This window comes from Neopelma chrysocephalum, unplaced genomic scaffold (assembly GCF_003984885.1).
Source record: "Neopelma chrysocephalum unplaced genomic scaffold, ASM398488v2 Primary Assembly neopelma1_132, whole genome shotgun sequence".
Taxonomy (NCBI): Eukaryota; Metazoa; Chordata; class Aves; order Passeriformes; family Pipridae; genus Neopelma; species Neopelma chrysocephalum.
Genome location: NW_020897794.1, coordinates 1,243,956 through 1,270,747, shown reverse-complemented (window position 1 = coordinate 1,270,747; position 26,792 = coordinate 1,243,956). Strand labels below are relative to the sequence as shown.

General features: G+C 46.7%; 2 protein-coding genes across 8 annotated transcripts in view; both read left to right on the top strand.

Annotated features, from left to right (window-relative positions):
- The first annotated feature begins 3,874 nt into the window (after window positions 1-3,874).
- DDX52 (DExD-box helicase 52) lies at window positions 3,875-10,479 on the top strand. The gene is made up of 15 exons (XM_027698779.1): window positions 3,875-3,997; window positions 4,131-4,359; window positions 4,976-5,106; window positions 5,319-5,504; window positions 5,753-5,896; window positions 6,690-6,801; window positions 7,091-7,163; window positions 7,244-7,447; window positions 7,839-7,929; window positions 8,113-8,235; window positions 8,469-8,619; window positions 8,994-9,069; window positions 9,307-9,378; window positions 9,673-9,765; window positions 10,054-10,479. Exons 1-15 carry the CDS (start codon window positions 3,911-3,913, stop codon window positions 10,139-10,141), a joined length of 1,860 nt encoding a protein of 619 aa, XP_027554580.1. The 5' UTR covers window positions 3,875-3,910; the 3' UTR covers window positions 10,142-10,479.
- Window positions 10,480-11,877: 1,398 nt separating this feature from the next.
- The window catches only part of SYNRG (synergin gamma), a 61,602-nt gene continuing 46,687 nt past the window's right edge, over window positions 11,878-26,792 (top strand). For 2 of the 7 annotated variants that reach the window (XM_027698764.1, XM_027698762.1), the window contains exons 1-10: window positions 11,878-11,948; window positions 15,999-16,039; window positions 17,380-17,498; window positions 19,693-19,823; window positions 20,100-20,205; window positions 20,818-20,929; window positions 22,043-22,342; window positions 23,025-23,249; window positions 24,903-24,980; window positions 25,647-25,843. In XM_027698764.1, coding sequence (XP_027554565.1) covers window positions 11,878-11,948; window positions 15,999-16,039; window positions 17,380-17,498; window positions 19,693-19,823; window positions 20,100-20,205; window positions 20,818-20,929; window positions 22,043-22,342; window positions 23,025-23,249; window positions 24,903-24,980; window positions 25,647-25,843 — 1,380 coding nt within the window. Of the gene's footprint in view, window positions 11,949-12,648; window positions 12,782-15,998; window positions 16,040-17,379; window positions 17,499-19,692; window positions 19,824-20,099; window positions 20,206-20,817; window positions 20,930-22,042; window positions 22,343-23,024; window positions 23,250-24,902; window positions 24,981-25,646; window positions 25,844-26,792 lie in introns of those variants that run through there. The other 5 variants (XM_027698769.1, XM_027698768.1, XM_027698765.1 and 2 more) reach the window with 4 other exon arrangements.

The following is a 26,792-nucleotide window of genomic DNA, read 5'->3' as shown; positions in this document are numbered from 1 at the left end:
CAAACACTTTAAAATGCACTCAGTGTCTGGAGAAAACCTCTCTGTCTGCTCCAGTGCATCTCTGATTGCTCCTGCAGCTCCAGGTGCCGTGGCTTCCACACCTGCTGCTGCACTGCCCTGCACTGGCCTCCCCCAGCAGCCAAGGGACCTGCGAATTGGGGCTCACCGGGGAGCCTTGGTATCCTGATATCCCAACCCTCTGCCATGACAGGCCAATGTGTGCAGTGCTCCACATCCCATAGGGATGAGCCACAGCTGCCTCTCCACCTGTGAGCACCAGCAGGTCCATCCTTGCACACCCACCACAGCAGTCCCAGCAAACCTCCTGAGCTGCTCACACCATGGGCTCCCTAAATGTCCCTAACAGGCAGATGCCCAAGTCGCTCCCTTTCCTTCCCCCTGTGAATGTGATGAGATCTCCCACACGGAGGAGATGGGTAAGACACCACCCTGGGTTCTCTGGGGACCAGGGATGGACACTTGGAGGAAGGAAGGAGTCTGATTTCACTGCGTGTGGTCAGGTTAAACACCTGGTGCGAACAGACTGAGCCACGGGCTGTAGCACACGGGCAAACGGGTAAATAAAAGCTCAGGGTTGATGTTCCCAGGGGCTGCAGGGCTTGACTGGCACAGGGAGCACCTTCATTTAATCCTGGAAGGTCCTTTCTCCCTGCTGCAGGTGATGGGAGGCTGGCAGGTCCTGATGCAGCCCTGGGGCAAAGGAGCAGCACAATGGGCTCAGCAGAGCCAGAACGGGAGCACTGTGGGAGCCACCAGCAGTGGCAGGGAGAAGGCTCTGACCCCCTGGACTTTATTTCTCTGACCCAGGGATAAAACTTGAAAGTCAAAAAAACCCCCTAGAGTTGTCCTGTCCCAGTGTAGGTGTAATGCAGATCTACACAAACCCTGAACCTCAGGTTCCTTCTAACTCAAGGAACTTTGGTTTTACTTTTCTATTCAGCAAAATTAATTCTTCTCTCTGTAATTAATATGCTGCTCAAATGGAATCTTAATTACAGATAAATCACAAAACTACACACTCAACTGTTATGCTTTTCAAGTAATAAAACAGATCATTTGTCTTCCTTAGATGAACAGAGCCCAACCAGCACACCATTTCCCCCTTTATGAAGAATTCATTTGCCTTAGAAAGAAAGTCTTTAAAAAAACATTGCAAGGATTTCTTAAATAGGGGATCAAAGCTCCCACACTGCTGGAAACCATTTTTTGCTAAATAAGATGTGAGTAAAGGGGGAAAAAAAAGTAAAAGTTTTTTTGCCAGTGGTCGGGATTACAACACCCTCGGGAGGGACGAGGATGTGGGGTCAAGAAGTGGTGACCAGGTTAAGCAACACAGGGAACAGAAGGGGAGGACAAAGGAACAGAAAGTGGAAGTGGACAGATGAATGAGGACGCATGTTTCTGTGCCGCAAGAGAATGGGGGCGACATCAATTCATACTGAGAGCCGGGGCTGAGGGCTGGTAATGGATCGGGGGACACAGCAGGGATCAGAGGTCACCAGTGCGCCCAGCCAGGCTAATTGACTGTTATGTGCATATTAGTGATGATGATGTAGCAGGAGGGGCAGGGCGAGGGGGGCAGATGTGCACGAGTCCTGCTGCCCTGTAATTCCTGCCTCACACCTGTGGGACAAACGAACACACACACACACACAGAGGGAAGGGATTGGCTCAGTTGGGTTTTTTCAGGAGGGGAGCCCACGGCTGCAGGTAGGGATCTTTGATCTGGGCGTGCACATGATGGAACAAATGTGCTCAGCTGGTTTGCTTTGCCATCCTACAGGGTTTTATTTCGGCTCCATGTGTCGGGCACAGCCTGAGGAGGAGACCAGCACATCTCAGCTGGGCTGCTCTGCACCACCACGGAGGTCCCTGAGCCCCCGGAGGGCAGGGCTGCACTGGGGTCAGGAGTGTACCTGGCTGTTCATCACCTTCTGCGGTCCCAGGGACTCTCTGCAAGGATAACAAACGAAACCAAGAGCCTGGGCTCTCCCCCACATCCCAGTCCAGCCTCCAGGCATCCTGCCAGCAACTCCAGGCACACGGGCCAGCACTTCCCTGCTCTGATACACCTTCAGCCAGCCCTGCTGCGTGGAAGGGCCGTGTTCCTCTGCACGTACAACCAGGTGAGGGGGTTAAAATAAAGACATGAGCTGGTGCAATAAATGCTACCACTCCTCCTAAGTGTGGCTGTGGTTGTGTCCGGGGGGGTTGATGCTGGAACAGGTGGATGTTTCTTGTTTGCTGTGGTAGAGATGGAGTGGGAACTCCCTGTGAGGAGACTCTGTGCTTTTTCTTTACTGGTTTGGGTCCATTACAGGGAACAAACCAAGTCATCCTTTGCCTTGTGGGGTTGCTGCAGCACCCACGTGAGAGCAGCCCTTCTCTGCAAGGTCACCTCGCTCACAAAGCAGGAGCAACACAGGAGAAGGGTGAAAAGAGCCCTGGTAGACCCAGAGGATGGTTGGGCACTGAACAGGCTCCCCAGGGCAGTGGTCACGGCCCCAAGGCTGACAGAGCTCCAGGAGTGTTTGGACAACACTCTCACAGACAGAGTGGGATTGTTGGGGTGCCTGTGCAGGGCCAGGAGTTGGACTGGATGATCCCTGTGTGTCCCTTCCAACTCAGGATATTCCATGATTCTATGGTGTCTCACTCCTGGCACGCAGCTCTTTGCCCACCCAGTGCCCAGCGCTGCCTCCTCGGAAGCAGAGCTGCTCCCTCATCACACAAAGGGATTTCCCAGTCGCCTGATGAAGAGAATATTCCCCGTTTCCTCACTCTTGAGTCTGCCGACAGCATCCCTTGGTGAGTGATGGATATTGGAGATGATTTATAGTTCTTTGTTACACAAATGCCTCCACATTCTTCCCCATCCTCTCGCAGCAACCACAGTCACTTCTCCCGGCAGAAAAGCAGGAGCCTCAGCCTGGGAACAGCGTGAAGGATGCGGAGTTGGGTCTTTATTCACTGTAAATACACCACTGGGGACACAAACAAGGGAATTGTCACCGCTGTGGTGCTCTGCACCCAGGGCTCTGTGTGGCTGCTCCCACTTCTGCTGGGAAGTTAAAAGTTTGGCAAAGAGAAAGCGCTATAAATCAGGCAGAGAGGGGCGGAGGGGAGGATCAGGTTTACCCAATTTTTCATTTCAGAGTTTGTTATTAAAGTAGTGAATGTTACAGGAGGAACAGTCATTGCATATATGTCTTAGAGGTCTTGGATTTCAGCAATGTAAACCTTTAGCCCTTGAGATCTTTATTACATTCTATAGTTTTTGTTGCTGCTTAATTGGATTTCTGTTTGTTTTACTTCAAGAACAACCAGGAAAAAAAATCTGTATTGTTTGATCTGATAGATTTACCTGCACTATTGGATCTCACAGTTTATTATAATGAATAGATACATGAATTAAGTAAATTCTGATCTTAATCTGGGCAAACTCTCTTGAGTGGCTTGAGCAGTTGCACTAGTTACTGGGTTGCTCCTGCCACGGCCTCAAGGGTTTCTTTCTTCAGGCACAGTTGTGAGGCTGGATTGTATTAGTATAAATCAAGGATTAAGCAAAGCGGTGCAGCAACAACATCCTCTGGTCAAGTCCCTTCCAGCCGCCGGGACTGCAGCAGAGATGGAAGGGGCCGGACCGGAGGGAGTGACAGGCACACAAGGGGGAGGAATCCTCGCTTTCCCCCCTCGCGCTGTCGCGACAGCCGTGCCCATGTCGCTGCGGCCTCTCCCGCGGGCTCAGGCCCGCCGCGGCCTAGCGAAGCCTGACCGCCGTTGCCATGGCGACGCGTCGCCACGACACGCGCGGGGCGGTTGCCATGGCAGCCGAGCCGGAAGTGCTCCCCGGTTCCGGCGGGCGCGCGGGGGGTGCCGGGAGGGCAGCATGGAGACCCACGAGCTGTTCCGCCGCCTGGGCGCCGGGGCCCGCTTCGACCTGCGGCGCTTCGGGGGCGACGCGCGGCGCTTCGGGGTGAGGGGACACCGCGGGGAGGCCACGGGGGGCTCGGGGAACGGCCCCGGCGCGGTTCAGGCTCCGGAGCGCCGCCCCCGCCGCCCGCGGGGGCTGCACATGGAGGCTCAGCCTCGTCCCGCTTCTCCCGCAGGTGGTGAGGGAAAACCGCGGCAGCGTCTCCCTGGAGAGCCTCGACTTCTTCGGGAACAAGGAGGGAGCCCCTCGGGGGTCTGCCGAGGAGGGCTGGGGGCTCGCGGGGGCTGGAGAGGAGGTGAAGCAGCAGAAGGATGGAGCAGGGAAAAACGATGGAGAGGCGGCGGGAAAGAGGAAAAGAACGGCAGAAAGCAGTGAGGGGAAAAGAAAAAAGAAAAAGACGCGAGGTATTTTTATGCACACACGTGTGTCCCGGGCAGAATCATCACAGAGTCCCGGAATGGTTTGGGTGGGAAGGGACCTTAAAGCCCATCCAGTTCCACGCCCTGCCATGGGCAGGGACACCTTCCACTAGCCCAGGTTGTTCCAAGCCCTGTCCAACCTGGCCTTGGACACTTCCAGGGATGGGGCAGCCACAGCTTCTCTGGGCAACCTGTGCCAGGGCCTCCCCACCCTCACAGGGAAGGATTTCGTCCCAATATCCCATCTAACCCTACTTTCCTTCAGCTTAAAGCCATTCCCTCGTGTCCTATTACTAATGAATACCCCAATGAAGTTCATATTTCTTCCTTGTTTCAGTTTATTTTAATTCTGCAGGTTCTGTAGATCATTTTACTAGGGTAAAAAATGCTTCTGGGTTCCTTGGCTGGTCTGGGTCAGGGCTGATCAAATAACTGGGCCAAGGTTCAGTGCTGACACAGGGGGATGTGGTTGCCATCCTTTTGGAGTCTTTGTTAATTTTATTGAGAATGAAAGAAAACAGGATTTGAGATGTTCTTTGTCTCTAAATAATTTTTGTCTGGATTTTACTAATGGAAATTTCAATTTGTTTGGAACTTGCAGGAGCAGCATCAATGCCAGAGCTGTCAGAAAACAATGGAATAAAGTGGATGTCCTCTCTGGAAGCAAAACTTGAAGAGGCAAAAGACAAAAAACCTACTGCAGAGAAGCTCGAACGTTTGAGGAGAGAAAAGGTAGGAGCAGGGAATTCTGATGTAGAAACAGATTCCTGGGGTTCTGTGGCTGTTTCATCTGGAAATTGAGGTTCATTTACTCAGTTAATTCATTTATTCATTTCCTCTTGGAAGAAGGGCGACTGAGTGTGGGGTAAAAAACCAGAAGGTGAATCCATATTTAGTTTTATGGTCTCAAGGAAAAAAGAAAGAATTTGTCTTTTGCCTTTTAGATAAATCGCTTCAGGAATCAGCACAGGATCAACATTCAGGGAACAGATCTCCCTGACCCGATTGCCACCTTTGAGCAGCTTCAGGAGGAGTACAAAGTGCACCCTAAAATCATGGAGAAAATCCAGGCTGCAGGGTTCCATGTCCCCACTCCAATCCAGATGCAGGCGATTCCCGTCATGCTGCACGTAAGTTCTCTGGGACTGTGCTTTGTTTCAGGGATTCTGGCAAAATTTGGGATCGTGGCAGTGTTTGGGGCAGGTTTAGAGATATATCCACTGCATCAGAGTTCAGAACTTAGCCATTGCAGCATTCTTGGAATGTGCTTTTCCTGAGGTATTTTGGGTCAGTTTGCACCATTGGTATTTCTGGGAATGTGGTTTTTGTTCCTTTTTTTTTACCCTGGTGAAATACAACCCCCTTGTTTTTCTTACAGGGTCGGGAGCTTCTGGCTTCAGCTCCTACTGGGTCTGGAAAAACACTGGCATTCTGTATCCCCCTCTTAACACATCTGAAACAACCCAGGAACAAAGGATTCAGGGCTGTGATCATATCACCGACCCGAGAACTTGCCAGCCAGGTGTGTGTTGAGGGGAAAGGTCTTGTCAAATTGATGTACTTCAAAGTTTTCACTCAGAATCAGTAAAATAGCGGCTTAGTAAATATTTTTTTTTTCCTTTATTACCCTCAGATATCAGAAAAAAGATAATTTAAATGTTTCTTTTAAGTCCTTTGACTTCTGTGGAGTAGGTACATATCTACTATCTGAGTCTAATCTAAATGATTAGATTAGAGGCTCGAGATTCTTTGATCATATTTTAAACTGCCCAATGCTCAGGTGCTCTTAAAACCTCCTTTCCTACTTGAGATTGCTACGAGAGGTTTATCTGTTTGTCCCAAACACAGAATTTCAAGGAATAGCTTTGTATTCCAGTTGTGTTATTAAAATGAAATAAAAAGGACAACATTGGGCAGTTTTTATTCAAATGGCAGAAGGGGACTTTTAGGAGCTACATATTGTAGTGAGACCTGTGAGAACTTTGAAGGGAATAATGCATGTTAGGGAGCTGCATTTTATTATGCTAAGAAAACCAGAGAGCTTTCTCTTAACACTGAAATCAGGGTGATGTTTGAAGCTGTATCTTCAGGATTGGGTTGCCCAGAGAAGCTGTGGCTGCCTCATCCCTGGAAGTGTCCAAGGCCAGGTTGGACAGGGCTTGGAGCAACCTGGGCTAGTGGAAGGTGTCCCTGCTCGTGGTCTCAATTATCTTTAGGATCTCCTTCAACACAAACCATTCCATGATTCTGGGATTTTTTTGGTTAGAAAAGCTCTTCAGCTCAGTTTGAAAATCCAGCCTCTGCTGCCTTTTCAGACCCACCGGGAGCTGGTGAAGCTGGCGGAGGGCACAGGCTTCAGGATCCACATGATCCACAAGGCAGCTGAAGCAGCCAAGAAGTTTGGGCCCAAGTCTTCCAAGAAATTTGGTAACTGTTTTAACGACTGAAGTGCTTCTAAAAACGTCAAAAATGTCACTGACCTTTCCCTTTGGGCTGTGTGGTTTTAAGGAGATGGTTAGTGACACTCCAGGCGTGTGATCTGTTGTGCAATGCTCTGAGAGTGGCAGGGGAGAGATGGGAAGTGAGCCTGACCTGGACTCTGTTAAACTGTACCTCTGGCAGATTGGATTGGAACTGGTGTTTCTCAGGGCCCTGTGAGACTGGTTTATTTGGTGTCTTTTTCAACATTTTGCACTTTTTTCTTTTCTTTTCATAGATATTCTGGTGACTACTCCCAACAGACTCATTTATTTGCTGAAAGAAGATCCTCCAGCAATAGACTTGAGCAGGTAGGGATAGTCTGTCCCAAATCTGGCTTTGCCACTCAGAAGTGGTGGCTGTACTGAAAAGCAAACCTCCCTGTTCCCAGTGTGGAGTGGCTGGTGGTGGACGAGTCGGACAAGCTGTTTGAGGACGGGAAGTCGGGATTCCGGGACCAGCTGGCCTCCATCTTCCTGGGATGTACCTCCCACCTGGTGAGGAGGGCCCTGTTCAGTGCCACCTTCGCCCACGACGTGGAGGAGTGGTGCAAGCTCAACCTGGACAGCGTCGTCCTCGTGTCTGTTGGGGCAAGGTGGGTGTGCAGGTGGACTTGGATTTTCTCCAGTTCTTTTTTAGTTCCTGGGAAATTTTCTTTGTGTCATCAGCCTGCTGGGTTTTATGGGTGTTGTTAGTCACGGTACTGCAGGTTTTGTGTCTCCAGAAAAGAATTGTGTAGGCACATAGATCTTTCTCACATATAGCATGACTTGTTCTTTTCCTTTTGCCAATTGCTTTATCATCAGATAAATGTTAATCCTAGGAGCATGCACTGGTGAAATAATTTTGTTGTGCAGCATTTCTCATTCACCAAGTAATATTTTACGGATTTCATATATATTAATATGTAAAAGATGTATTTATTTTTATATATATACATATAAAACACTAATGGGAGCACGTTTCTGTTGGATTTCTGGTTTCAGAAACTCTGCAGCAGAGACAGTAGAACAAGAGCTGTTGTTTGTTGGATCTGAGACAGGAAAGCTGACAGCGATGAGAGAGCTTGTTAAAAAGGTATTTGGAGACACTGAGCACATTCTGCTTCCTGCTGAACTGAGCTGTGTGCCCTGTCAGAAACTCCTGATTTTCCAGCTCAAAGACTTCTCTGGCACATGTTAAACCATTGGCCAAATCTGTGTCTCAGTTTCTGCAAGGAAAAAAGACTTTTGAACCTGAGATAAACTTACTCTTTTGCAGGGTTTTGCTCCTCCAGTCCTTGTTTTTGTACAGTCTATTGAGAGGGCTAAAGAGCTTTTCCATGAGCTCGTTTATGAAGGCATCAATGTGGATGTCATCCATGCAGACAAGACTCAGCAACAGGTAGGAGGATTTAATTTCTTTTCAAAAAATGCTTTAGAAAGAAAGGTAAAAGCAAGACTGTTGCAAAGTGACTCCAGGTAACTTTGGCAGCAAAATCCTGCAGTGTTTTGATTAGAGGTTTAGTTTTATTCCTTAACATCATGATGACTTTGAGGAAACAAGTTCATCTCCTTTCTCAAATTGCTAATTGGCTTATTTGTTGTTTCCAAATATCTTTTCTGTTCTTTTCCTAGAGGGATAAGGTAGTGCACAGTTTCAGAGCTGGGAAGATCTGGGTGCTCATCTGCTCGGCCTTGCTGGCTCGAGGGATTGACTTCAAAGGAGTGAATATGGTCATCAATTATGACTTGCCAACGAGTGCAGTGGAATACATCCACAGGATAGGTGAGGGATTGCTCACAAACTCTCTCTTTTTTCCTGTTTCCCAGATCTTTAATGTAGATGCTCTTGTGCATGAGCAAAACTCACAAAACCAAACCTCTGTGCTGCAGCACAAATTTCTGCATTGCTTGAGCAATTTGTTTCTGGGCTCAGCTTTCAATAAAATTGCATTACTTTTTGTCACTCTTCTATGAACCTTAAATATTTAGATGTTTTAGACATACCTGTGCTTTCAATAGGAAGAATCCTTGGGGATTGGCTGCTTGATGTATGAACATCTGCTCAGTATATGAACACGCATCAGGAGGCTGGGGCTGTGAGGAGGAATAAAGGGAGGTTAATTTAAAGTAAAATCTTGCAACATTTGTGTTTGACAGGTCGTACTGGAAGAGCAGGGCACAGAGGAAAAGCAGTCACTTTCTTTACAGAAGATGATAAACCTTTATTACGGAGGTAAATTGGGAACATGATACAGCAGACGTGGTTTGCGTGGTGTGGTTGTGTCTGGTCCCACACACCTCAATGTACTTCAGACTCACTTGTGTCTTTATTTCTTGCTTTTAAAAAAACCCCAACAAAACAAAAGACCAACAGCAAAACAGCCAGTTGTCAGGATTGCTGTTTTTCACAGAACATCCTTATCACTTGTCCAAGCACTGGAGCTGATCTCTTCCCTCCTCTCCTTTCCAGTATAGCCAACGTTATCCAGCGAGCTGGCTGTCCTGTGCCAGACTACATAAAACACTTGCCCAAACTGCAGAGGTATGTTCTTTGAGTAGTTCACCAGTATTTTAATTAGTGCTCCTTAGTAGCTTTTAATAGTTTCTAAAACTAGAAACATATATCTGTGTAAGACTTATATTAAAATAGAGTTTGTGTGAATGTCTTCGAGACAATGTAGCTGAACTAATCTTGGTATAAACAACACTGAAAATATTTTCACACCCATAAATCCCTTTCAGCCAGGAAAAGGTTTTCATTATCTGTTTTATTTAGTTTGGATAATTTTTGCCCTTTAAAGTAATTTAATCCTTCTTCACTAAATGTCGTTCTCAGCAAACAAAAGAAGAAATTCATTAAGAAACCTTTGACAAGAGAATCCATCTGTACAACCCCAAAGTGCTTCTTGAAAAAAGGCAAAAGAAAAATGTAAGTACTTTTTTCTCAAGAGGAGGTAAGGGATGCTGTTTATCCAGAAAAGGCCCAGAAAATTCCTCCAAAATAATAGATTACTTGTTTGGATGAACAGTTGTAGTGATTTTAGTGATGAAGTTTTAGTGTCAATATCTGTCTACTGAAAATTGGATTTATTACCCACTTAGGAGTGTTGCTGATGAAGGATTTATGTTCAGCTGCACAAACACAATAAAAACCACTGTGATATACTTCATTTGTTATGTTCAGGTGTCATGGTCTCTGATGTGGTTTTTTTTGTAGGAAAACTACAAAGGAAAATATTAAGGAAAAGAAGAAAGTTAAAGAAGACAAACAGGGCAGTAAATTACAGACTGTTTCAGAAAGCTGAATTCAGACTGGTGAGTAGGGGCTGACACCTCTGTCTGTGGTGGAACAGAAGAATGAAGATGACAGCAATGGTGAAGAGAGAAGAATATTTCTTGTTTCCTTCTGGGTGAGGATGGAGGTTCACATGCAAGAAAGTCTCTACTGCAATGCCAGGAGAGGATTCCTGGATGCTTCTTATAGAAGCTGAAGCGTGTGCTCCTGCAGTGCATGCCTTGTGTTTCTGACAATAGTTCAAAAATAGCATCACTTTGTGTTACTTCCACACAGTTGTGTATTGCTCCTTGGAAATACTGTCAGTTCTGTGTTCAGATCACCCCTAATATGTTTGTTAGACTTCCAGAAGATTCAGAGGCAGGAAACACACAGTGCTTACTGTCAGGCTTGATAAACTCAGCTGTCAGAGACCTCCCTGGGCACTTCAGAAAAAACAAACCAAACCCACTTCAAAGTAAAACCTTGCTCTTCCTACTTTTTTCTTCTGTAAAATCATTTTGGAATAACTAATACTCCACATGTCTGTTTCATAATTGAGCCTCAAGCCAGAATAAACAGGGTCATAAGATAATACAGAGATTTGCTTGTGTATACAGCCCCAATGGAACAAGGCTGCAGGCAAGAAAGCCCAGCTCAGCTGTTTTCTACGTCTTCATCTGCTCAGTGTGTTCTCAGTCCACTTTGGTTGTGCCAGAATCACAGAATGGTTTGGGTTGGAAGGGACCTTAAAGCCCATCCAGTTCCACGCCCTGCCATGGGCAGGGACACCTCCCACTAGCCCAGGTTGCTCCAAGCCCTGTCCGACCTGGCCTTGGACACTTCCAGGGATGGGGCAGCCACAGCTTCTCCGGGCAAACTGTGCCAGGGCCTCCCCACCCTCACAGGGAAGGATTTCTTCCCAATATCCCCTCTCTGCCCTCTGTCAGCGCGAATCCATTCCCCCTTGTCCTGTCACTCCCTGCCCTTGTAACAAGCCCCCCGCTCACCCCGGGGGACGCCTCCTCCTTGTCCTCTCTTTTTTAATTTACCTTTTCACAGAAAAGCGGGTGGTTTGGCTGCAGGAAACCGGCGTTCCTGAGGGGAACCCGGGGCCCCTCATCCCCTCCAGACCATCCCCGGGGGCCGCGTGTAACCGAGGAGCCGAGGGGCTGAGGAACCGAGGGGCTGTGGAGCCGAGGCACTGAGGGCTATGGGACCCAAGGACTGTGGAGCTGAGGCACTGAGGGCTATGGGACGGAGGGGCTGTGGATCAGAGGCACTGAAGGCTGTGGGACGGAGGGCCTGTGGGTCAGAGGCGCTGAGGGCTGTGGGGCTGTGAAACCGAGGGGCTGTGGAACTCGGGCTGTGGATCCGAGGCGCTGAAGGCTGTGGGACGGAGGGGCTGCGGATCAGGGACGCTGAGGGCTGTGGATCAGAGGCACTGAGGGCTGTGGGACGGAGGGGCTGTGGAACCCAGGGGCTGTGGAGCCGAGGCACTGAGGGCTATGGAGCCGAGGGGCTGCGGATCAGGGGCGCTGAGGGCTGTGGAACCCAGGGGCTGTGGATCCGAGGCGCTGAGAGCTGTGGGACGGAGGGGCTGTGGAGCCGAGGCGCTGAAGGCTGTGGGACGGAGGGGCTGTGGATCCGAGGCACTGAGGGCTGTGGCACGGAGGGTCCGGGGCCGTGGGCGGTGCTTGTCCGGGCCGGCCCCGGAAGCCGCCGCCGCCGCCGCTCCGGTGACAGACGGCGGGGCCGAGCGCGAAGATGGCGCTGCGGCCCGGGCCCGGCGCGGGGGGCGCCGGCGGGGCGGGCGGCGGAGCGGCCGGGGCCGCCAGGTCGGTGGTGACGGGGGGTGCGAGTGAGGGGCTGCGGAGAGGAGGGGACTGAGGGGACACAGAGATGGGGGGCGATGAGAGGGGTAGAGGTGGGGGGGGGGCGGCTGGGATGGGGGGCTCGGGGTGCGGGGGGATGTGGGGGCACCGGGCTCACGGCCCAGGGGGGCGTGGGGGGGTCTCGAGTGGGGGTGTGTGGGGTCTCAGGTGAGGTACATGGGGTCTCTGCTGAGGTATGTGGGGTCCTGGGCGGGGCGTGGGGTATATGAGGGGTATGTGAGATCCTGGGTGGAGAGTGGTGGTCCCAGGTGGAATACGTGGGCTCCTGGGTGGGGTATATGGGGTCTCAGGTGGGGCAGGGGGGGGTCCCAGGTGGAGTACATGGGGTCCTGGGTGGGGTATGTGGGGTCACGGGTGGAGCGTGCAGGTCCCAGGAGGTGTGTGTGGGGTCCTGGGTGGGATGTAGGGGTCCCAGGTGTGGTGTGGGGAGTGCAGCCACAGTGGCTCTACATTTTGCTGAAATTTATTGACATTTTGGGGACCCACTTGATCCTTCAGCGTGTCCAGGCTGGGGCAGGTGCACCCTAATTGCCATCAGGCTCCGCAGCCGCAATCTCAGATATTGGGGCAGGAAGGGATTTGGGGGTTCCCCCAGTGGTGGGTGGGTGGGTGTCAGCAGGGACAGACGTTCTTATTGTCACCGGGAAGGCCTGTGGGATGGTGCCTCAGTCAGGAGTTCCCTTGTCCCCTCCATCCCAAAAAGGGCACCTTGGCAGGAGGAAGGACTGAGGAGAAAGAACCATTGTCAAAAGAGATGTTGTTGTGTCCCTAGAAAGGTTAGGAAGCTGGATTTCACCACCTTTGCAGACTTAGTAATTTTTTTTTAATGTGGGTTCTTGCATGCTATTTGTCTCTTGTCCTACTTCTGGGGAGGCTGAGGAAATTCTGCATTTCACAGTTAAGTTTGTTGAGTTGTCTTGGATATGTGAAGCCCATGGTTTTGTCTGTGTTATTGGGAATGTGAGGAGGGGAGGTCTGCTCTGGGGTGACCTTCATCCATAGGCACAGGTCTGGGGTGTCCCCATCACCTGTCTGAGGCAGGCTGATGTTCTCCTTTGGGAAGAACCATCCAAGGGTCTGGAATACTGGGGAAGAGAAAAGCTGAGGTGTATGCACCTGCCTGTGTGTGCTGTGGGAAGGATGGGAGGCTGTCTCATGGGGCTTGTTTCCCCACGAATAAATCTGAAATAGTTCTTGCAAGGAGATGAACCTCTTACAGCAACATTGCCTGCTCAGTATTCTTGTAGTAAAATAACAAAAATGTTGTCAGTGGAATATAGGTTCTGCAAAATGAAAGGATTTTTAAAATCATCGTTTCCCATTGTTGGTATTTTGGTTTATTTGAGGATGAAGTCTGGAGGTAGAGAAAAAGTTCTGTTCCCTGTCTGTGTGGGCTCCTTCAATTTTTGTGCATTTCTGCCACTCAAAAATACTCCTGACAGTCTGTGTTGTGTTGATGGAGTTGTGCTGCTTGAGAATTAAGGGGTTTAAAAATCCACTTGTAGATGGGAAAATGTTCTGTGTGGTTTGGACCTGTTGTAGTGAAATTTGAGTCCAGAAAAGGAGTTGCTTCTCCCCGTGCTCCTGCGTTTTGCCTGAAGCTGTTGGTTGTTTGGTTTGGGATTTTTCGTGGTTTTTAAGCTCCATATTTAAAATACTCATCTAATAGGAGTTTACAGGTTTATATTACTACTTTAAGAGGCCCGTTGTAGGGTGATGGCTTTGTTTTCCTTCTGCTGCTTAGATTTGTGCAGGGTATCACATCCAGTCCTCACTCCCAAGTCAGTCTCAGGACGGAGCCTTCTCTGGCTCCCTCAGCGATGAGAACCAGCTGCTTTACCTGGTGGCTCTGGGCACTTTTGCATCTCCCAAGAGGAGTTCATTAATACATTCCTGTTGCTTGGATGGGGTTTAATGGACCTGCAGGTGTGGCTGGTGTTGGCAGTTGCACAGCTGAATCCTGGAGTGAGATCCATGCTGGATCCCAGCAGTATGTACGGAGCTGTGCTGCTGGAGCTTGCTTTGCTACTTTGAACTAGCTCCTCTTCCACTGCCCTCTAATTAGCTGAGGGCTTTTTTGTTGATTGTTTCTTTTTTTTTCTTTTTTTTTCAACAGAGACTTATAAATAAACCAGGAGCTCTGTGGAAAGGGATAAATATTTAATAGTTTGGCCTTTATTTGCTCCAGCAAGCAGTGGTACCTTGCTAGGCTTGTTCAGTTTGCATTGGGTTTGCTGATTTGGGAGAATTCTTGTTGACCAGGTTCTCCAGCAAGAAGGGAAAACCTGAATTCCCCAACAAGAAGGGAAAACGTGAAGCTTAGAACACTTCATACTTGTGAGCTTTTAAAAAATGACTTCTAATATTTCATCATTCTGACTAAACTGAGAATGGTGTAGTTTAAGGTGCCTAAAATTGCAGATCTATCTTATGAGAGAAGCTCTGCACATCTCAACTTGTTTGTGGGGCTGTATCACCAAGGAGGCACTTTGTGCTGACACTGAACACAGGCAAAATCCAGCTACTTCACTGACTCCAGCCTCTGAGTGGAGAAAACAGCCCCCAGGCTCAGTCATGGGCCCCTCTGTGGTTTTCAGCTGTTTGTCTTCGTGCTGTTGATGTTCTGTGCCAAGCAGGGGGTTACAGTGACCACTGGTCAGTGGAACAGACCTTGGGCGTGGTGTGAACTGAGCCCTGCTCGTGTTTGGGGCTGAGGTAACGTGAGTCTACGTGGTGCTTCAGGGGGAGAACCCCAAAGTGGGGGGGGTTGGGGATGGCAGGGCTGGACCTGTTGGAAAGCACAGGTGTGTGTTAGTTATGGAAGGAGGAATCAGCACATGGTGGTCAGGGCTGAAGAAGCAGCTTCAGGATGAAGAAGATCCTGGTAAGAGGATGAAGTGAAGAGTGAATGGGTTGTCTTGGTGACCGTGTGACCTGCTGTCTGTACAGTGGGGAGCTGCAATCTGCTCCTGGATAAATGCATAATTAAAATTCCCTATTTTAGCTTAGTGCTCATATTACACAGGTCTTTTATATTTATAAACCAGGTTGGCTTTCAGAACTTCTGCAGCCATTTCTGGTGGCATTTTCTCCTGTACTCTTAGGCAGTTCCTTTCACATCCACCCTCAGAACTGAACATTGAATATCTATGAGTGTGTTTCTTTTCCATGGTACTTTGAAGTAATAACTGCCTGGGACACTGAGTGAGGTTCTTGTTTGGGAAATTGCTGCTGACGTGGGTTTCTGCGAGTTGCTTGCAAATGAGAATTTTAAACCAGATCTTTTTGCTGTTTGGCAGCTGTTTGGAAAGCGAGGGATAGCAGTTTCCATGAGGATTTCAGTTGAAATCTTAGTGGTTCTTCCTCTGGGTGCACTCGACCCTTGATACGTGAATGAGTCTTTTCTCCCAGGTGCTATTTTTGTTGTAATTAGATAACTGAGAAAATAAAAACTCCAGTATGTCGTGATACTCGGTGTAAAGGTAGAAGTGATGGGTTCCACGCGTGGTTTCTCTCCTGAAAACTATTCCCAGGCAGCTGAGAACTGTTGTCTGGTGCAGTCAGTGGTCCTGCTGAGTCAGACTCTTGCAAGGGGAGATGCTTATTCATCCTGCCTTAGCCTACACCAGCAGACTGACCTGTTCCCAACCTGCGTGGGCGCCGAAACTCCTGGGGGGATGTTGATGAGTCAAAGCCCTTTCAGTGCTGCTGGGTGGATAAGATCTATTTTTCTTGGCTTCCCAGCCTGTGGCAGCACTGACGGTGCTGGTGGGACCCTCCAGTGCTTTGGGGGATCCCAGCGAGGGAGGATGCAAGGACTTCTCCCCTGTGGAGGGGTTGGGTTCTGTGAGAGCTGCAGGAGCAGGGCAGAGTGCTGGCCAGGCGTTGGGAGGCTCCTGGTGATGGTGCTGACGTGCAAATCGAGGTGGATTTTCAATCATCTGTATTTGCACTAAAATGACACTTTAACACGCTCTTGTTTTCCTCCCCCAGCTTCATGTTTCCTGTCGCAGGTGGTTTGGGCCCCCCTCAAGGTAAGTATCAACTTCACATTTTGAGCACAGAGTTATTACTTTGTTTAGATACATCTAACAACTTAAACCAGTTCTGCAGGGATGCTCAGAAGTGTGATTATTAATTGAACCCCTGGTCAATCCAAGCTGTTTTTCCCCTTGAATTCAGCTCTGGTAAGCTGACTCTCTGTTGATAAAACTTCCTGTGTGTCATCAGAATCTAGATTAAAGGTCTAGGAAAACTACACCTCCCCTTTTAGCCTGAATTTGCCTTTAAGATTTTTTTTTGTGTTATTTTGAGCGTGGTATTTCACCTTTTTCTGCTTCATCTCCCAGCTGTGTATACCCATATTGTGTGGGTGTTGCAAGACCTGGTAAATATTTACAAAGCACAGCAAGACCCTGGGACAAGAGTCACAACCTGTGTGGAAAGTATTAATACAATAGGAGAGCCTCAGCCTTAAATTACCTTTGTTCTCATTCCTGATGCAGTCTCTGTTTGTTTAATTAGCGGAAAATACAGAGAGAACTTGTGGGGAAGACGGAGAGTTTTCATATAAAATTCTCAGGGACTGATTTATGGATTATTCCTGCCCGTGTCACTCCCTCCTGGAGTGTTTTTGCGTGTGATGTTCAGTTGTGCACAGTTATAATTATCTCATGATGTGCTGGTAACAAATGTGTGTTGTCTCCCAAGATAAGAAAATACTGAACCATAATCCACTTGGCTTTATTCAGTGAATTAATGCATTCCAGCTTGATCTGTCCAATTTTGCAGAAATTTAGCTCTTACTGACAAATAATGTTACCATTCTAATATATGTGGTGGGCTAATTAACCTACAGTGGACTAATTAACCTGGAGACAAGTTATCCAGCCGGGTCAGAGTGTGAAGTTGCCTTGTGCAAGGGTGACTTTATTTCCCAAGATTTGTCTTCAAAAGCTGCTGGTTTGTAAATTTTCCCTTTCAAGAGAAATGGGAATTATCAGCACCAGTCAACCTGGGTAATTAAATCTTGTTAATTGGAAATGACCCTTCCAAAAATCACATGGGAAGAAGCCCACAGAGAATCCTTAGGATGGTGGGAGAATTCATCAGCTTAGTTACTGTGAAAGCCCTGTAATATTTTTCTCTGCAGACTGACCAGTATCTAAACTAAGGAAATTCTCTGGCTGCCTGCAGTGTAGTAAATTTTATTCTTTTTATTTTTAAGCAGTCCAGCAAGACTCAGAGTTTTTTCCTTTCCTTTGGTGGTCTAGTAAACAAAAAAACCCAAAAAACATATTAGGGAGGCAGGGAAGGGGTGGGGAAAAGCTTTAACACTGCCTGGACTCTCACCTTGTTTAATGTTTCATTACAGGGATGATTCCTATGCAACAGCAAGGCTTTCCAATGGTTCCTGTCATGCAGACCAACATGCCAGGAATGATGGGAATGAATTATGGTTCTCAGATGCCTCCTGGACCCATGACCATGCAGGTGCCTGGCAATGAAATGTGGACTGAAATCAGTCACAGACTGGTTTGAGCTGGAAGGGACCTTAAAGATCGTCCTGTTATCCCCCCTGCCATGGGCAGGGACACCTTCCACTAGCCCAGGGTGCTCCAACCTGGCCTTGGACACTTGCAGGGATGGAGCAGCCACAGCTTCTCTGGGCAACCTGTGCCAGGGCTTCTCCACCCTCACAGGGAAGAATTTCTTCTTAATATCCCATTTAAACCTACTCTCTGTCAGTTTAAGGCCAGTCCCCCTTGTCTTGTCACCACATGCCCTTGTGAAAAGTCCCTCTCCAAAAAAAAATGGGATGCCTTGGTGCTTGGCTGAGGGGTGGCAGCTGATGCCACGGTCCTCTCCCAGCTGCAGTGGGGGTAAGGGTTGGAACTTGGCTGGAAACTGAAGCCTGGGTGTTAGTGTGTCATGGGACATCCTGTTCTGTAGTATTCCCTTTGAATGTATTTGTGACAAGTTGGAGATTTCTCCAGGTTTCCTTGGGATCTGCACAGAGAGAGGGGGAGTTTGGCACACATTACTCACTGTTGTAGAGTGGAGAGAGATGAGGGTGTAGTGCAAGGACAGCCTCATAGTATTTAAGGTAACTGGGAGGTTTTAGCCCACTCAAAGATGTCAGAATCTGAACTTTGATGTCACTGTATGTGTTGTGACACCCAAGTGTGATCAGAGAAGCCTGGTCTGAGCAGGGAAGGAAACAAAAGCATCAGCAATGTGTTGAAAAGCTCCCAGATGCCACCTACGCCCAGGTGGGGTTGGTAATGGTGGGGAATTGTTCAGTAACCAGTATTCAAACCTCCCACAGTGGATCTCTCCTGCCTTTTTAATTTTCCTTCGTGCTTTTTCTTCTCTTCTCTGGTTTGATGGTGATGTGTCATGTATTTTACATGAGACCTTTCTGAGCTGCTGAGGAGTGACTGTGTGCACAGTCTGATGGATCATGACCCCTTCACTGAATTGTTTCATCCCTTTGTAACCCAAATGCTGGAGTTAATAGAATTAAATCTCCTGAGTGGGGGGGACAAATCATAATATTTTTAAGTACCTTGTTCTGGGGAGAAGGAATCTCTTCAATGTGCTCTCGTGACTGGTTTTCCCATTTATCCAACTTCCTGTTTCAGTCTCATTCTTCTTTTTCCTTGAAGTAACTTTGTCTTTAGTGCTGCTGTTGCTAATTGAGGAATAAGAATGAAATATGAGCAGCTAATACTGTGTTTTCTCTCTTGTAATCCTTTGTTTTCTATTTAGTACCATATGTGCTTATGTACAAATTTGAGCTTTGCTGAAATTTAGTGTCTTGGCCCGGCTTTGTAGCCAAATTGCTATGTCACAAACTGAATTTATTGTGTTTTGCCATCTCCTTGCACTCCCTTTCCACCCCCACCTGAAATTTATTAGCTTATTTTTGTGAAATTTATGGTAGGAAGATGTTTTTATGAGAGCTGGTCTAAAATAATAAACAACTTTTGTTTTCTCCTTACATGTTCTGAAACCAAATACAAAATGAATGGTCAGAAAAGTAAATTATTTTCTGGCTTCTTCTGTCTTAGGCAGCTTTGCTGCTCTAAATGTCCCAGAATATATTTCCCAGTGAATGTTTCTGATACAGTTTATTCAGACAAGGTTCCTCTCGGCTCTTGTCATATATTGTCTCCCTCCCTTGGTTCCCTGGATAATCTATGTTTGGGAAGTGACTAGACCACGTTTTCCAGCATCCATGGTTGGTAGGAGTGTGCCCTCCAGCAGGCAATTTAAAAGTATTATGAAATCACTTAGAATAGGCAACAAAAATCCCAATAAACCCCCGAAGTGTGGTACAGAATGATGTAGGATGGCTGTAGCCTTCCTGCTCTGGGCGTAGGTTGTATGGATTTGAAGTCCTGATTTTTGACCGTCCTGTCTTCCCAAATCCTTTTAAGGGCTGTAACTCCTTCTGGAGAGGAAGAGTGCCATCTACTGAGGGACCAGTGCCTGGTTCAGGGCAGCTGCTCCGTGCTCAGACTCTGCTCAGCTTTGACTCTGTGCTCTGAATCTCACGTGCTCGGCCCAGTTTGCAGTTTCCCAGGGTGGAATTGCCAGGGGTTTGGCTTTTTCTATTAAAAACCCCAAAATCCTGGATTTGAAAAAAAGATCCATTGAGGTTGTATTCCTTCTGTTGTTGCAGGGTGGGATGCCCTTGGGGCCGATGCCAGGGGCTGGAATGCCCTACATGGGCCAGGCATCTTTCCTGGGAATGCGCCCTGCTGCCCCCCAGTACACCCCTGACATGCAGAAGCAGTTTGCAGAGGAACAGCAGTAAGTGGCACTTCACTGACTCTTGGGAAATCTGTCTTGTTTAAGGGGAAGATGTAGTTTCTCTGGAATGTCCATTTAGGGCTGTAGAATATTGTTGAATTTTGCCTTTGAACTCTGTAGTGGTTGTCCAGCTCTGAGAACAAGTAGGGACACGTGCACCAAGGCACGTGAATTTGAGACAGAAGAAATGGAGAAATCAGGCAGAAACTTGCCATGGAAATTGTCATAAAAATTATTTTCAGATTTAAAAAAAAAAAAAAAATCGTTCTCCCTCAGGAAGAGGTTTGAGCACCAGCAGAAATTCTTGGAAGAAGAAAGAAAACGGCGTCAGTTTGAAGAGCAGAAACAAAAGCTGAGACTCCTGAGCAGTGTGAAACCCAAGGTATGTCCTGATAATAACTGCAATGTTACCCTCTACAGGATTATTTTTAATGGCTTTTAATGGGATGGTCTCTCTCAACAAGCAAATCAGTGAGGAACTTATATGAGACACCAGATTACGTTTTGGAAAGAGTCTGGAGGAGTCAGTCCTTTACACACTCTTGGTGTAATGGAAACAAAGTCTGGTGTTGAAAATGAAATCAGCTTTTGGAAAACGAAACCAACCTGGTGTGTAGCATTTGGGAACAGATTGAGTTTCTAGAAAAGAGAATGTTTGGTTTTGTGTTTGTTAACTTTGTCCAAGGTTTTGGTCTCTTGCAATGAGCCTGAAGGTTCTTACCTGAAAAAATACAGACAACTGATTAAGGTTTATATTGTTCTTGTGCATAAAGCTTTGTCTAGAGACTCAGAAACACTGTGGTGGTGTAGTCTGTAAAATAAATGCCTTCTAAATCTGGGAGTTAATGTTGTTATGCTTCAGGAGGGCAGTGCTGGAAAAGAAGGGCTTAATCTAACAGCAAGTATTGCTAATTCCAGTACTGAAGAAATGGGGTTTTGAAATAAAACCAAGCAGTTCTGTGAATTTTTCAGAATGTTTTCTGTGGTGTTTCAGACAGGTGAAAAAAGCAGAGATGATGCCTTGGAAGCCATTAAAGGAAATTTAGATGGTTTTTCTAGAGATGCTAAAATGCACCCAACACCAGCATCACATCCAAAAAAGCCAGGTTTGTAATTTTTCTCATCTTCCAACTGAAAATAAAACTCCAGCATTTGAAATCCTCAGCAGGGGGAACTAATTCTGAAAAGTGCTTTTATTCCGTGGTACAAAGTGAGTGGATTAACTGTTTTGTAAAATCAAGTGCCATTCTAGTAACTGTTGGCTCGTTCAGGGTATGAGGGTGAAATATTAGATATCAGCCTTTATTAAACGACTTGAAATCTTTAAAAGAAAGCTTAATGTGCTTTGCTTAATGTGAAACACCAAGGAAATTGATAATGAATTCTTTTCTAGTCCAGGCATTAATTAATTCTTTGCAGAGAGCTTTTGAAGATGAGAAGTGCTGTTTAAGTGCTAAGAATGATCAAAACACGAGTGGGGCGTCACAGCTGGCTGGGGTGTCGTTGGGCATGGTCAGACCAAGCCTCTCTTCTCAGTAATTACACTTGGAACAATTGCTAGCAAAAATTTCTTATGGGCTGTAGTATATATTTTTCAGTGTCTAGGCTGAAACAAGGCTTATCTGGACAAGATTTTTTCCTCTGTAAAACCTTTATCTCTGCTGTGGATTCACTCTTTGATAATTTCGAAGTTACAGGTGGTTTCTGACAACTTCCCCTTGCCTGTCCTACACCAGTTTTGTTAAAATGGGTAACACTGGAAGGGATCAAGCAGAAAATTGTCTACATGAGCAGACATTTCTTTTGTATCTTATGATATATTACTGAGTTTCTGTGGATAAAACATTCCTTTGAGGGAGAATGTCCCCCTGTGCAGACCCCATTATGTCCGGTTTGAAATATTACCTCTGGATTTGTTTTAACCCTGTCTGTTTGAAACAAAGAATACTTTCACAGCCAGTTGTTAAGAACCAAGTTTCAAAACATTCATATCCTGAAAGCCTGGGAGAGAAGATGCGTGGTTGGAAGTGGCTGCTCAGTGTTACCTTGTGTTTGTTACGCAGACAATAACAACCTTCACATCTCTCACAAAACCCATCCAGCACTGTTCCCCCTCACCCATTTAGTGTGTCTTCCCGGTGTTTTGCCACTTTTACCACCTTCCCACCCACAAAGCTTTTTCCTCATCACTTTGCATTGTGTGTTCATTCCATTTGCAGATCATCCCACACCATCCCATCCTGCTGTATCTGTTTCCCATTCTGCTTTTCCCGATGATGAAGAATTTAGTGACTTTATACAAGGGCCTGTTGAGATCCCCAAACTGGTGCCTCAGCCTACCTCTCAGCCTTTCCAGCCTTTCCATCCTGCCACTGAGGCTGGGCAGCTGCTTTCAGAAAAGGCTGTGCTCCAACCTCTCCCTCCAGCCCAGACTCCAGTGCTATCCACCCTGCATGGTACAACTGGGCAGGTTCCTTATTTTCCAACCTCTGCATCTTCACCCAGTATCCATAAAACAGGTAACTCAAAAGTATCTTTTTTTACATGTCACCTTCTGAGCTACACAGAGTCTTTACATATTTTGTTGGGATTTTCTTTAGCCTTTCTGGAAGAAGTGATATGTAGGCAATTAAGTAGAAACCTGCTGATCCATGGGAAAAGATGATTTCAGTCCCCTTCTTCCTTCCCTTGGAACTGTGCTGTAAAAGCAAGTCACATGTAGATCCAAATATTTGTAAATATACAGATGCCTGATCTTAGGTGAATTAAATCTTGTGTTCTAGCATCTTCCTTAAGTCTGTGTGGTAGGAAAAGACACAGTGGAGATGGTATAAAAAATGACTGAGCACTTGTGTGCTTCCTCCCTTGGAGGCTGAGGGGATGTTGGTGAGATGAACATGAAGAATTTTGGAGATGTAAGTAGGTATTGGGCACTTCTGCTACTGATTATGCAACAGTAATCCTACTATGGGAAATAGTTTGATGTCTTCCTTCTCCTTGTTGCTTTTTTTTTTCGTTGAATTTGTTGTGTGTGTGGTAAGTAAGGGGCAGAAGAGAGTGGTGCCGTTGGTCTGAGCTGGGACAAACACTCATCTCTAACCCACCAGTGGTGCCAAAAGTACTTTTCCTTTGAAAAGTGTGGAATTGCAATCTGGGTGGTTAATAACAAAACATAAATAATCCCTCCTGCTGTTTATTCAGGCTCTTCCTTGGAGGAGAAAGTCTTAGCTAATGGCTCAAATGAATCTAAACACGAGCAAACCAAACCTAAAACATCCGAAGTTGGGCACAAAGCCTCGGCTGCAAGCCAAGCTCATCCCAGTCTAACCAGCAGTGACTGGGATGCTGTAGGTGTACAGGAAACTGGTCCCACTGCTGCAGAGGTGCACAAGGCTTCAGAACAAAACAGAGCAGTTGAAGAGTGTGGTGAGCAACCGAGACATTTGACGGAATTTCGATCTAATGAGCCGCTGCTTGCTCGCTAACGCTCAGCTCACTAATTCCAAGGCCAGCCCTGTGTAATTTTGCTCTGAACACCTGCTTGAATAACGTGACAGTGCCTCCTGCTCCTTGCTCAAAGTGTAACTGCCAGTTTTGCTCTGAACTTTCTCCACGTGAGTTTGTTGCTGTAATCACCTTTAACACGTTTCGTTTAATCAGGTTTGCTGCTTTAAAATGTTCTGTCCTTCCTTGGGTCGATAAAAAGATGTGCTCTCTAAAGATCATGATTTTTTAAGTATTTAAGGAAGTTTATTACAGAAGTTGGTCGATGTCATGGTGGGTTTTAATCTTTTGACTTTGAGGGGCTAAGATCTTGTTAGGTTAAAACTCTTACCTAGTTAATGCTTGTTTCCCAGACAATTTGCTGCTCATATCTATTATGTCTGAAACTGTCTGGCCTTTAGGGATGAAAATTTAAAAGCTGGACTAGATGAAAACTAGAATAGTTCCCAGTGTTGTTGAGGATGAGCTCAAGTACTTTGTGAGGAACAAGCATTTATTCTGCATTATCATGTAACTACAAATGGCACTCCTGTCACCTGGGTGTCATCAGGGTTTTGAGTAGAGCTTTCCTACCTGTCAGCCAAATATGCCTGAGAATTCCTTGTCACTTAATCTTTAGGGGGCTGAATTTTATCAGAGAGATTCAGGGATGAGAAGCAAGAGTTGGTAGGACGCAGAAGAGTATGGAAGAGGGGTTAAAGCTGAAGAATAATGACACCTGAGGAGGTAGCAAATTTATTTTACTTGTCTGGTGAAATGGAAGGGATTGCTTATATTAAAATGTGCTTGGAGTTGTGGGATGATTAGAAATTAGACTGCAGTCAGGAGGGAATCCATGTGGAAGATGAGGAGATGCAAGGGCACTGGGAAAGACAATGAAATCTGAAATTATTCTGATTTTTGTCAGAGCACCATCCAAGATGAGCATAAAATTTGCTGAGGGAGGCTGAGGTGAAGAGTCCACACAGTGGAGAAGGAAATAAGCAATTTTCAGGGAGTGAAGTGTGGCAGATGATGTTATGAAAGCCTGTAGTAGTGAAGGGGGCTGTGATGTCCTCTGGAGCTGAAGACTAGGAGCAATGGATCTGTGGAATCTCGCTGAGGTTCAGTCTAAGAGGCTGTTTGTGGATTTCCCAGGTGAGGATGTTCTGGTGGAACATTGTGGTTCTCATGGTAGGTATGGATTTATTTATTCCACAAATAGCCCTAACAGCAGGTAGTTGATGAGAAGCTAAATGTGATATGACACAGAACTGCTGCTGTGAATTTGTAAGACAGTGAGACTTGTGCTTCTGTGCAACTGGACATTAAGAGGGAGGCATGTAAGGAGCTCCTGATTGCATTACAGATATAACTGTTTTCTTCTGTTACTGCCAAATCATTCTAGTAATTATTTTGAAATACATATTCCTGCAGTATCTGTTTTTCCTCTGAGCACAGTGATTCCTATCTGAAATCTTTGCCTGAAATGCTGAGTGATGCTGACCAGCCATGGTCTGTTCTCTAAAATCATCATGCTCTGTATATCCTAATGCAGCTGTTTTTTCTTTTTCTTACTGACTGGAATACATTTAGGAGTTGGAGTGTTCCCTTCCCAGGACCCAATTCAGCAAATGATGCCTCCTTGGATTTACAATGACAGCTTGGTCCCAGGTAAACAGGACAGGGGGCACTTAGCCAGGTGTGAGGTGTGGATGTACCTGTGCTTGTGTGGCCACTTATTGATCAGAGAGTCACTCAGCCATCAAATGAATCCTGTATCTTTGATATGTTACATATTTATGGGGGCTTTATCTGCATTTGAAGAAGTATGGGTTTTATTCGAGCATGTTAACAAATTCTAGTTTAAACATTTATGACAGCAGCTTATCCCAGTAGAGGTTGCATTGCTGATAATGCTGCTTTCATGGCTATTCTGGTTTTTGGTGTGTCTTGTAATTAGGCAGGCTCGTTTCTGAAGGCTATTTATGTTTTATGTGCAAATAACACAGTGAATAGAAAATGAAATGCTGTAGTAAATATTGATTACACTGAAGTTTAAATACAGAAAGCTGTTAGAACTATATTTTTATATACAAATATATAAATATAGTGTTATCCTGCAATTTCATTAAAGAAACATTTCTTGGCTTGTGTTAAATTTATCTGTAAAGATGATCCAATAATGCTTTTGGATGAAACACAATACCAGGATGCTACTGCCTTACCTTACACTGAGTGTTACTAATTTGATATAATGTTGAGTTTGAGACAGAATAGAAAGGTGATATTAAATTTATTTGAAAAGAACACTGTCTGACACTGACTCCCTCACAACAGAGCTGTATAAGAAAATCTTAGAAACCACTCTGACTCCTGCTGGAATAGATACAGCCAAGCTCTACCCCATACTGATGTCGTCTGGGCTGCCCAGGGAGACCCTGGGGCAGATCTGGGCTCTGGCCAACCGCACGACCCCGGGGAAGCTCACCAAGGAGGAGCTCTACGCCGTGCTGGCCATGATTGCTGTCACACAGGTATGGCTCCCGGGGCACCCACGGGCACCAGGGGCTGCTGTTCCACACCTGGAGTAAAACACTACTTCTGGTGAAGTCTAGAGGAGAAACTGCCCTTGTAACCTCAGCAGGGCTATAATGTTATCAGTTTTATCGGTTATGTTTCAGTTACTCCTTTAGTGTCAGTGGAAGTTCTTAGATACACTTACCAAACACATCAATGTGTGTTTTTAGGATAAAATACTGCCTGGTTTCCTCCTCATGTATCGAGATCTGTTCTCCTCAAACTATGTGGTTCCTGTATCCCTTAGTCTGTGAGTCTTTCTTCATGGAAAGAGTGGTCAGGCATTGGAAGGGGGTGCCTGGGGAGGTGGTGGAGTCCCCATCCCTGGAGGTGTCCATGGATGTGGCACTCAGTGCTCTGGGCTGGGTGACAAGGTGGGGGTTGGGCACAGGTTGGACGTGATTGTCTTGGAGGGCTTTTCCAACCTCAGTGATCCTGTGATTCTGTATTGAATATGATTCACTTACATTTGAGTATGATTCACTTACCTGGGCTCTTGATGGAGTGTTTGGATTTGGAGGGTTTACTGGAAGCTTGACCAGTACCCTGCTCTTTACCTTCAGTACCACGAGCTGGAAACTCGAAGTGAGAACACAACGTGCCCTGTTGTCAGCTCTGCACGTGTGACTGGTGTATGTGTAGCTGGTGTGTGTGTGACTGGGGTGTGTGTGACTGGTGTGTGTGTGTGACTGGTGTGTGTGTGTGACTGGTGTGTGTGTGTGACTGGTGTGTGTGTGTGACTGGTGTGTGTGTGTGTGACTGGTGTGTGTGTGTGTGACTGGTGCGTGTGTGTCACTGGTGCGTGTGTCACTGGTGCGTGTGTCACTGGTGCGTGTGTCACTGGTGTCTGTGTCACTGGTGTGTGTGTCACTGGTGTGTGTGTCACTGGTGTGTGTGTCACTGGTG

What these genes read in the sequence shown, in the direction of transcription:
- DDX52 (XM_027698779.1), top strand. Translation starts at nt 3,911, where the DNA reads ATGGAGACCCACGAGCTGTTCCGCCGCCTGGGCGCCGGGGCCCGCTTC. An exon ending in CGATTCCCGTCATGCTGCAC is followed by an intron (nt 5,505 to 5,752) that starts GTAAGTTCTCTG and finishes TTTTTCTTACAG; the next exon opens with GGTCGGGAGCTTCTGGCTTC. An exon ending in GATAAACCTTTATTACGGAG is followed by an intron (nt 9,070 to 9,306) that starts GTAAATTGGGAA and finishes TCTCCTTTCCAG; the next exon opens with TATAGCCAACGTTATCCAGC.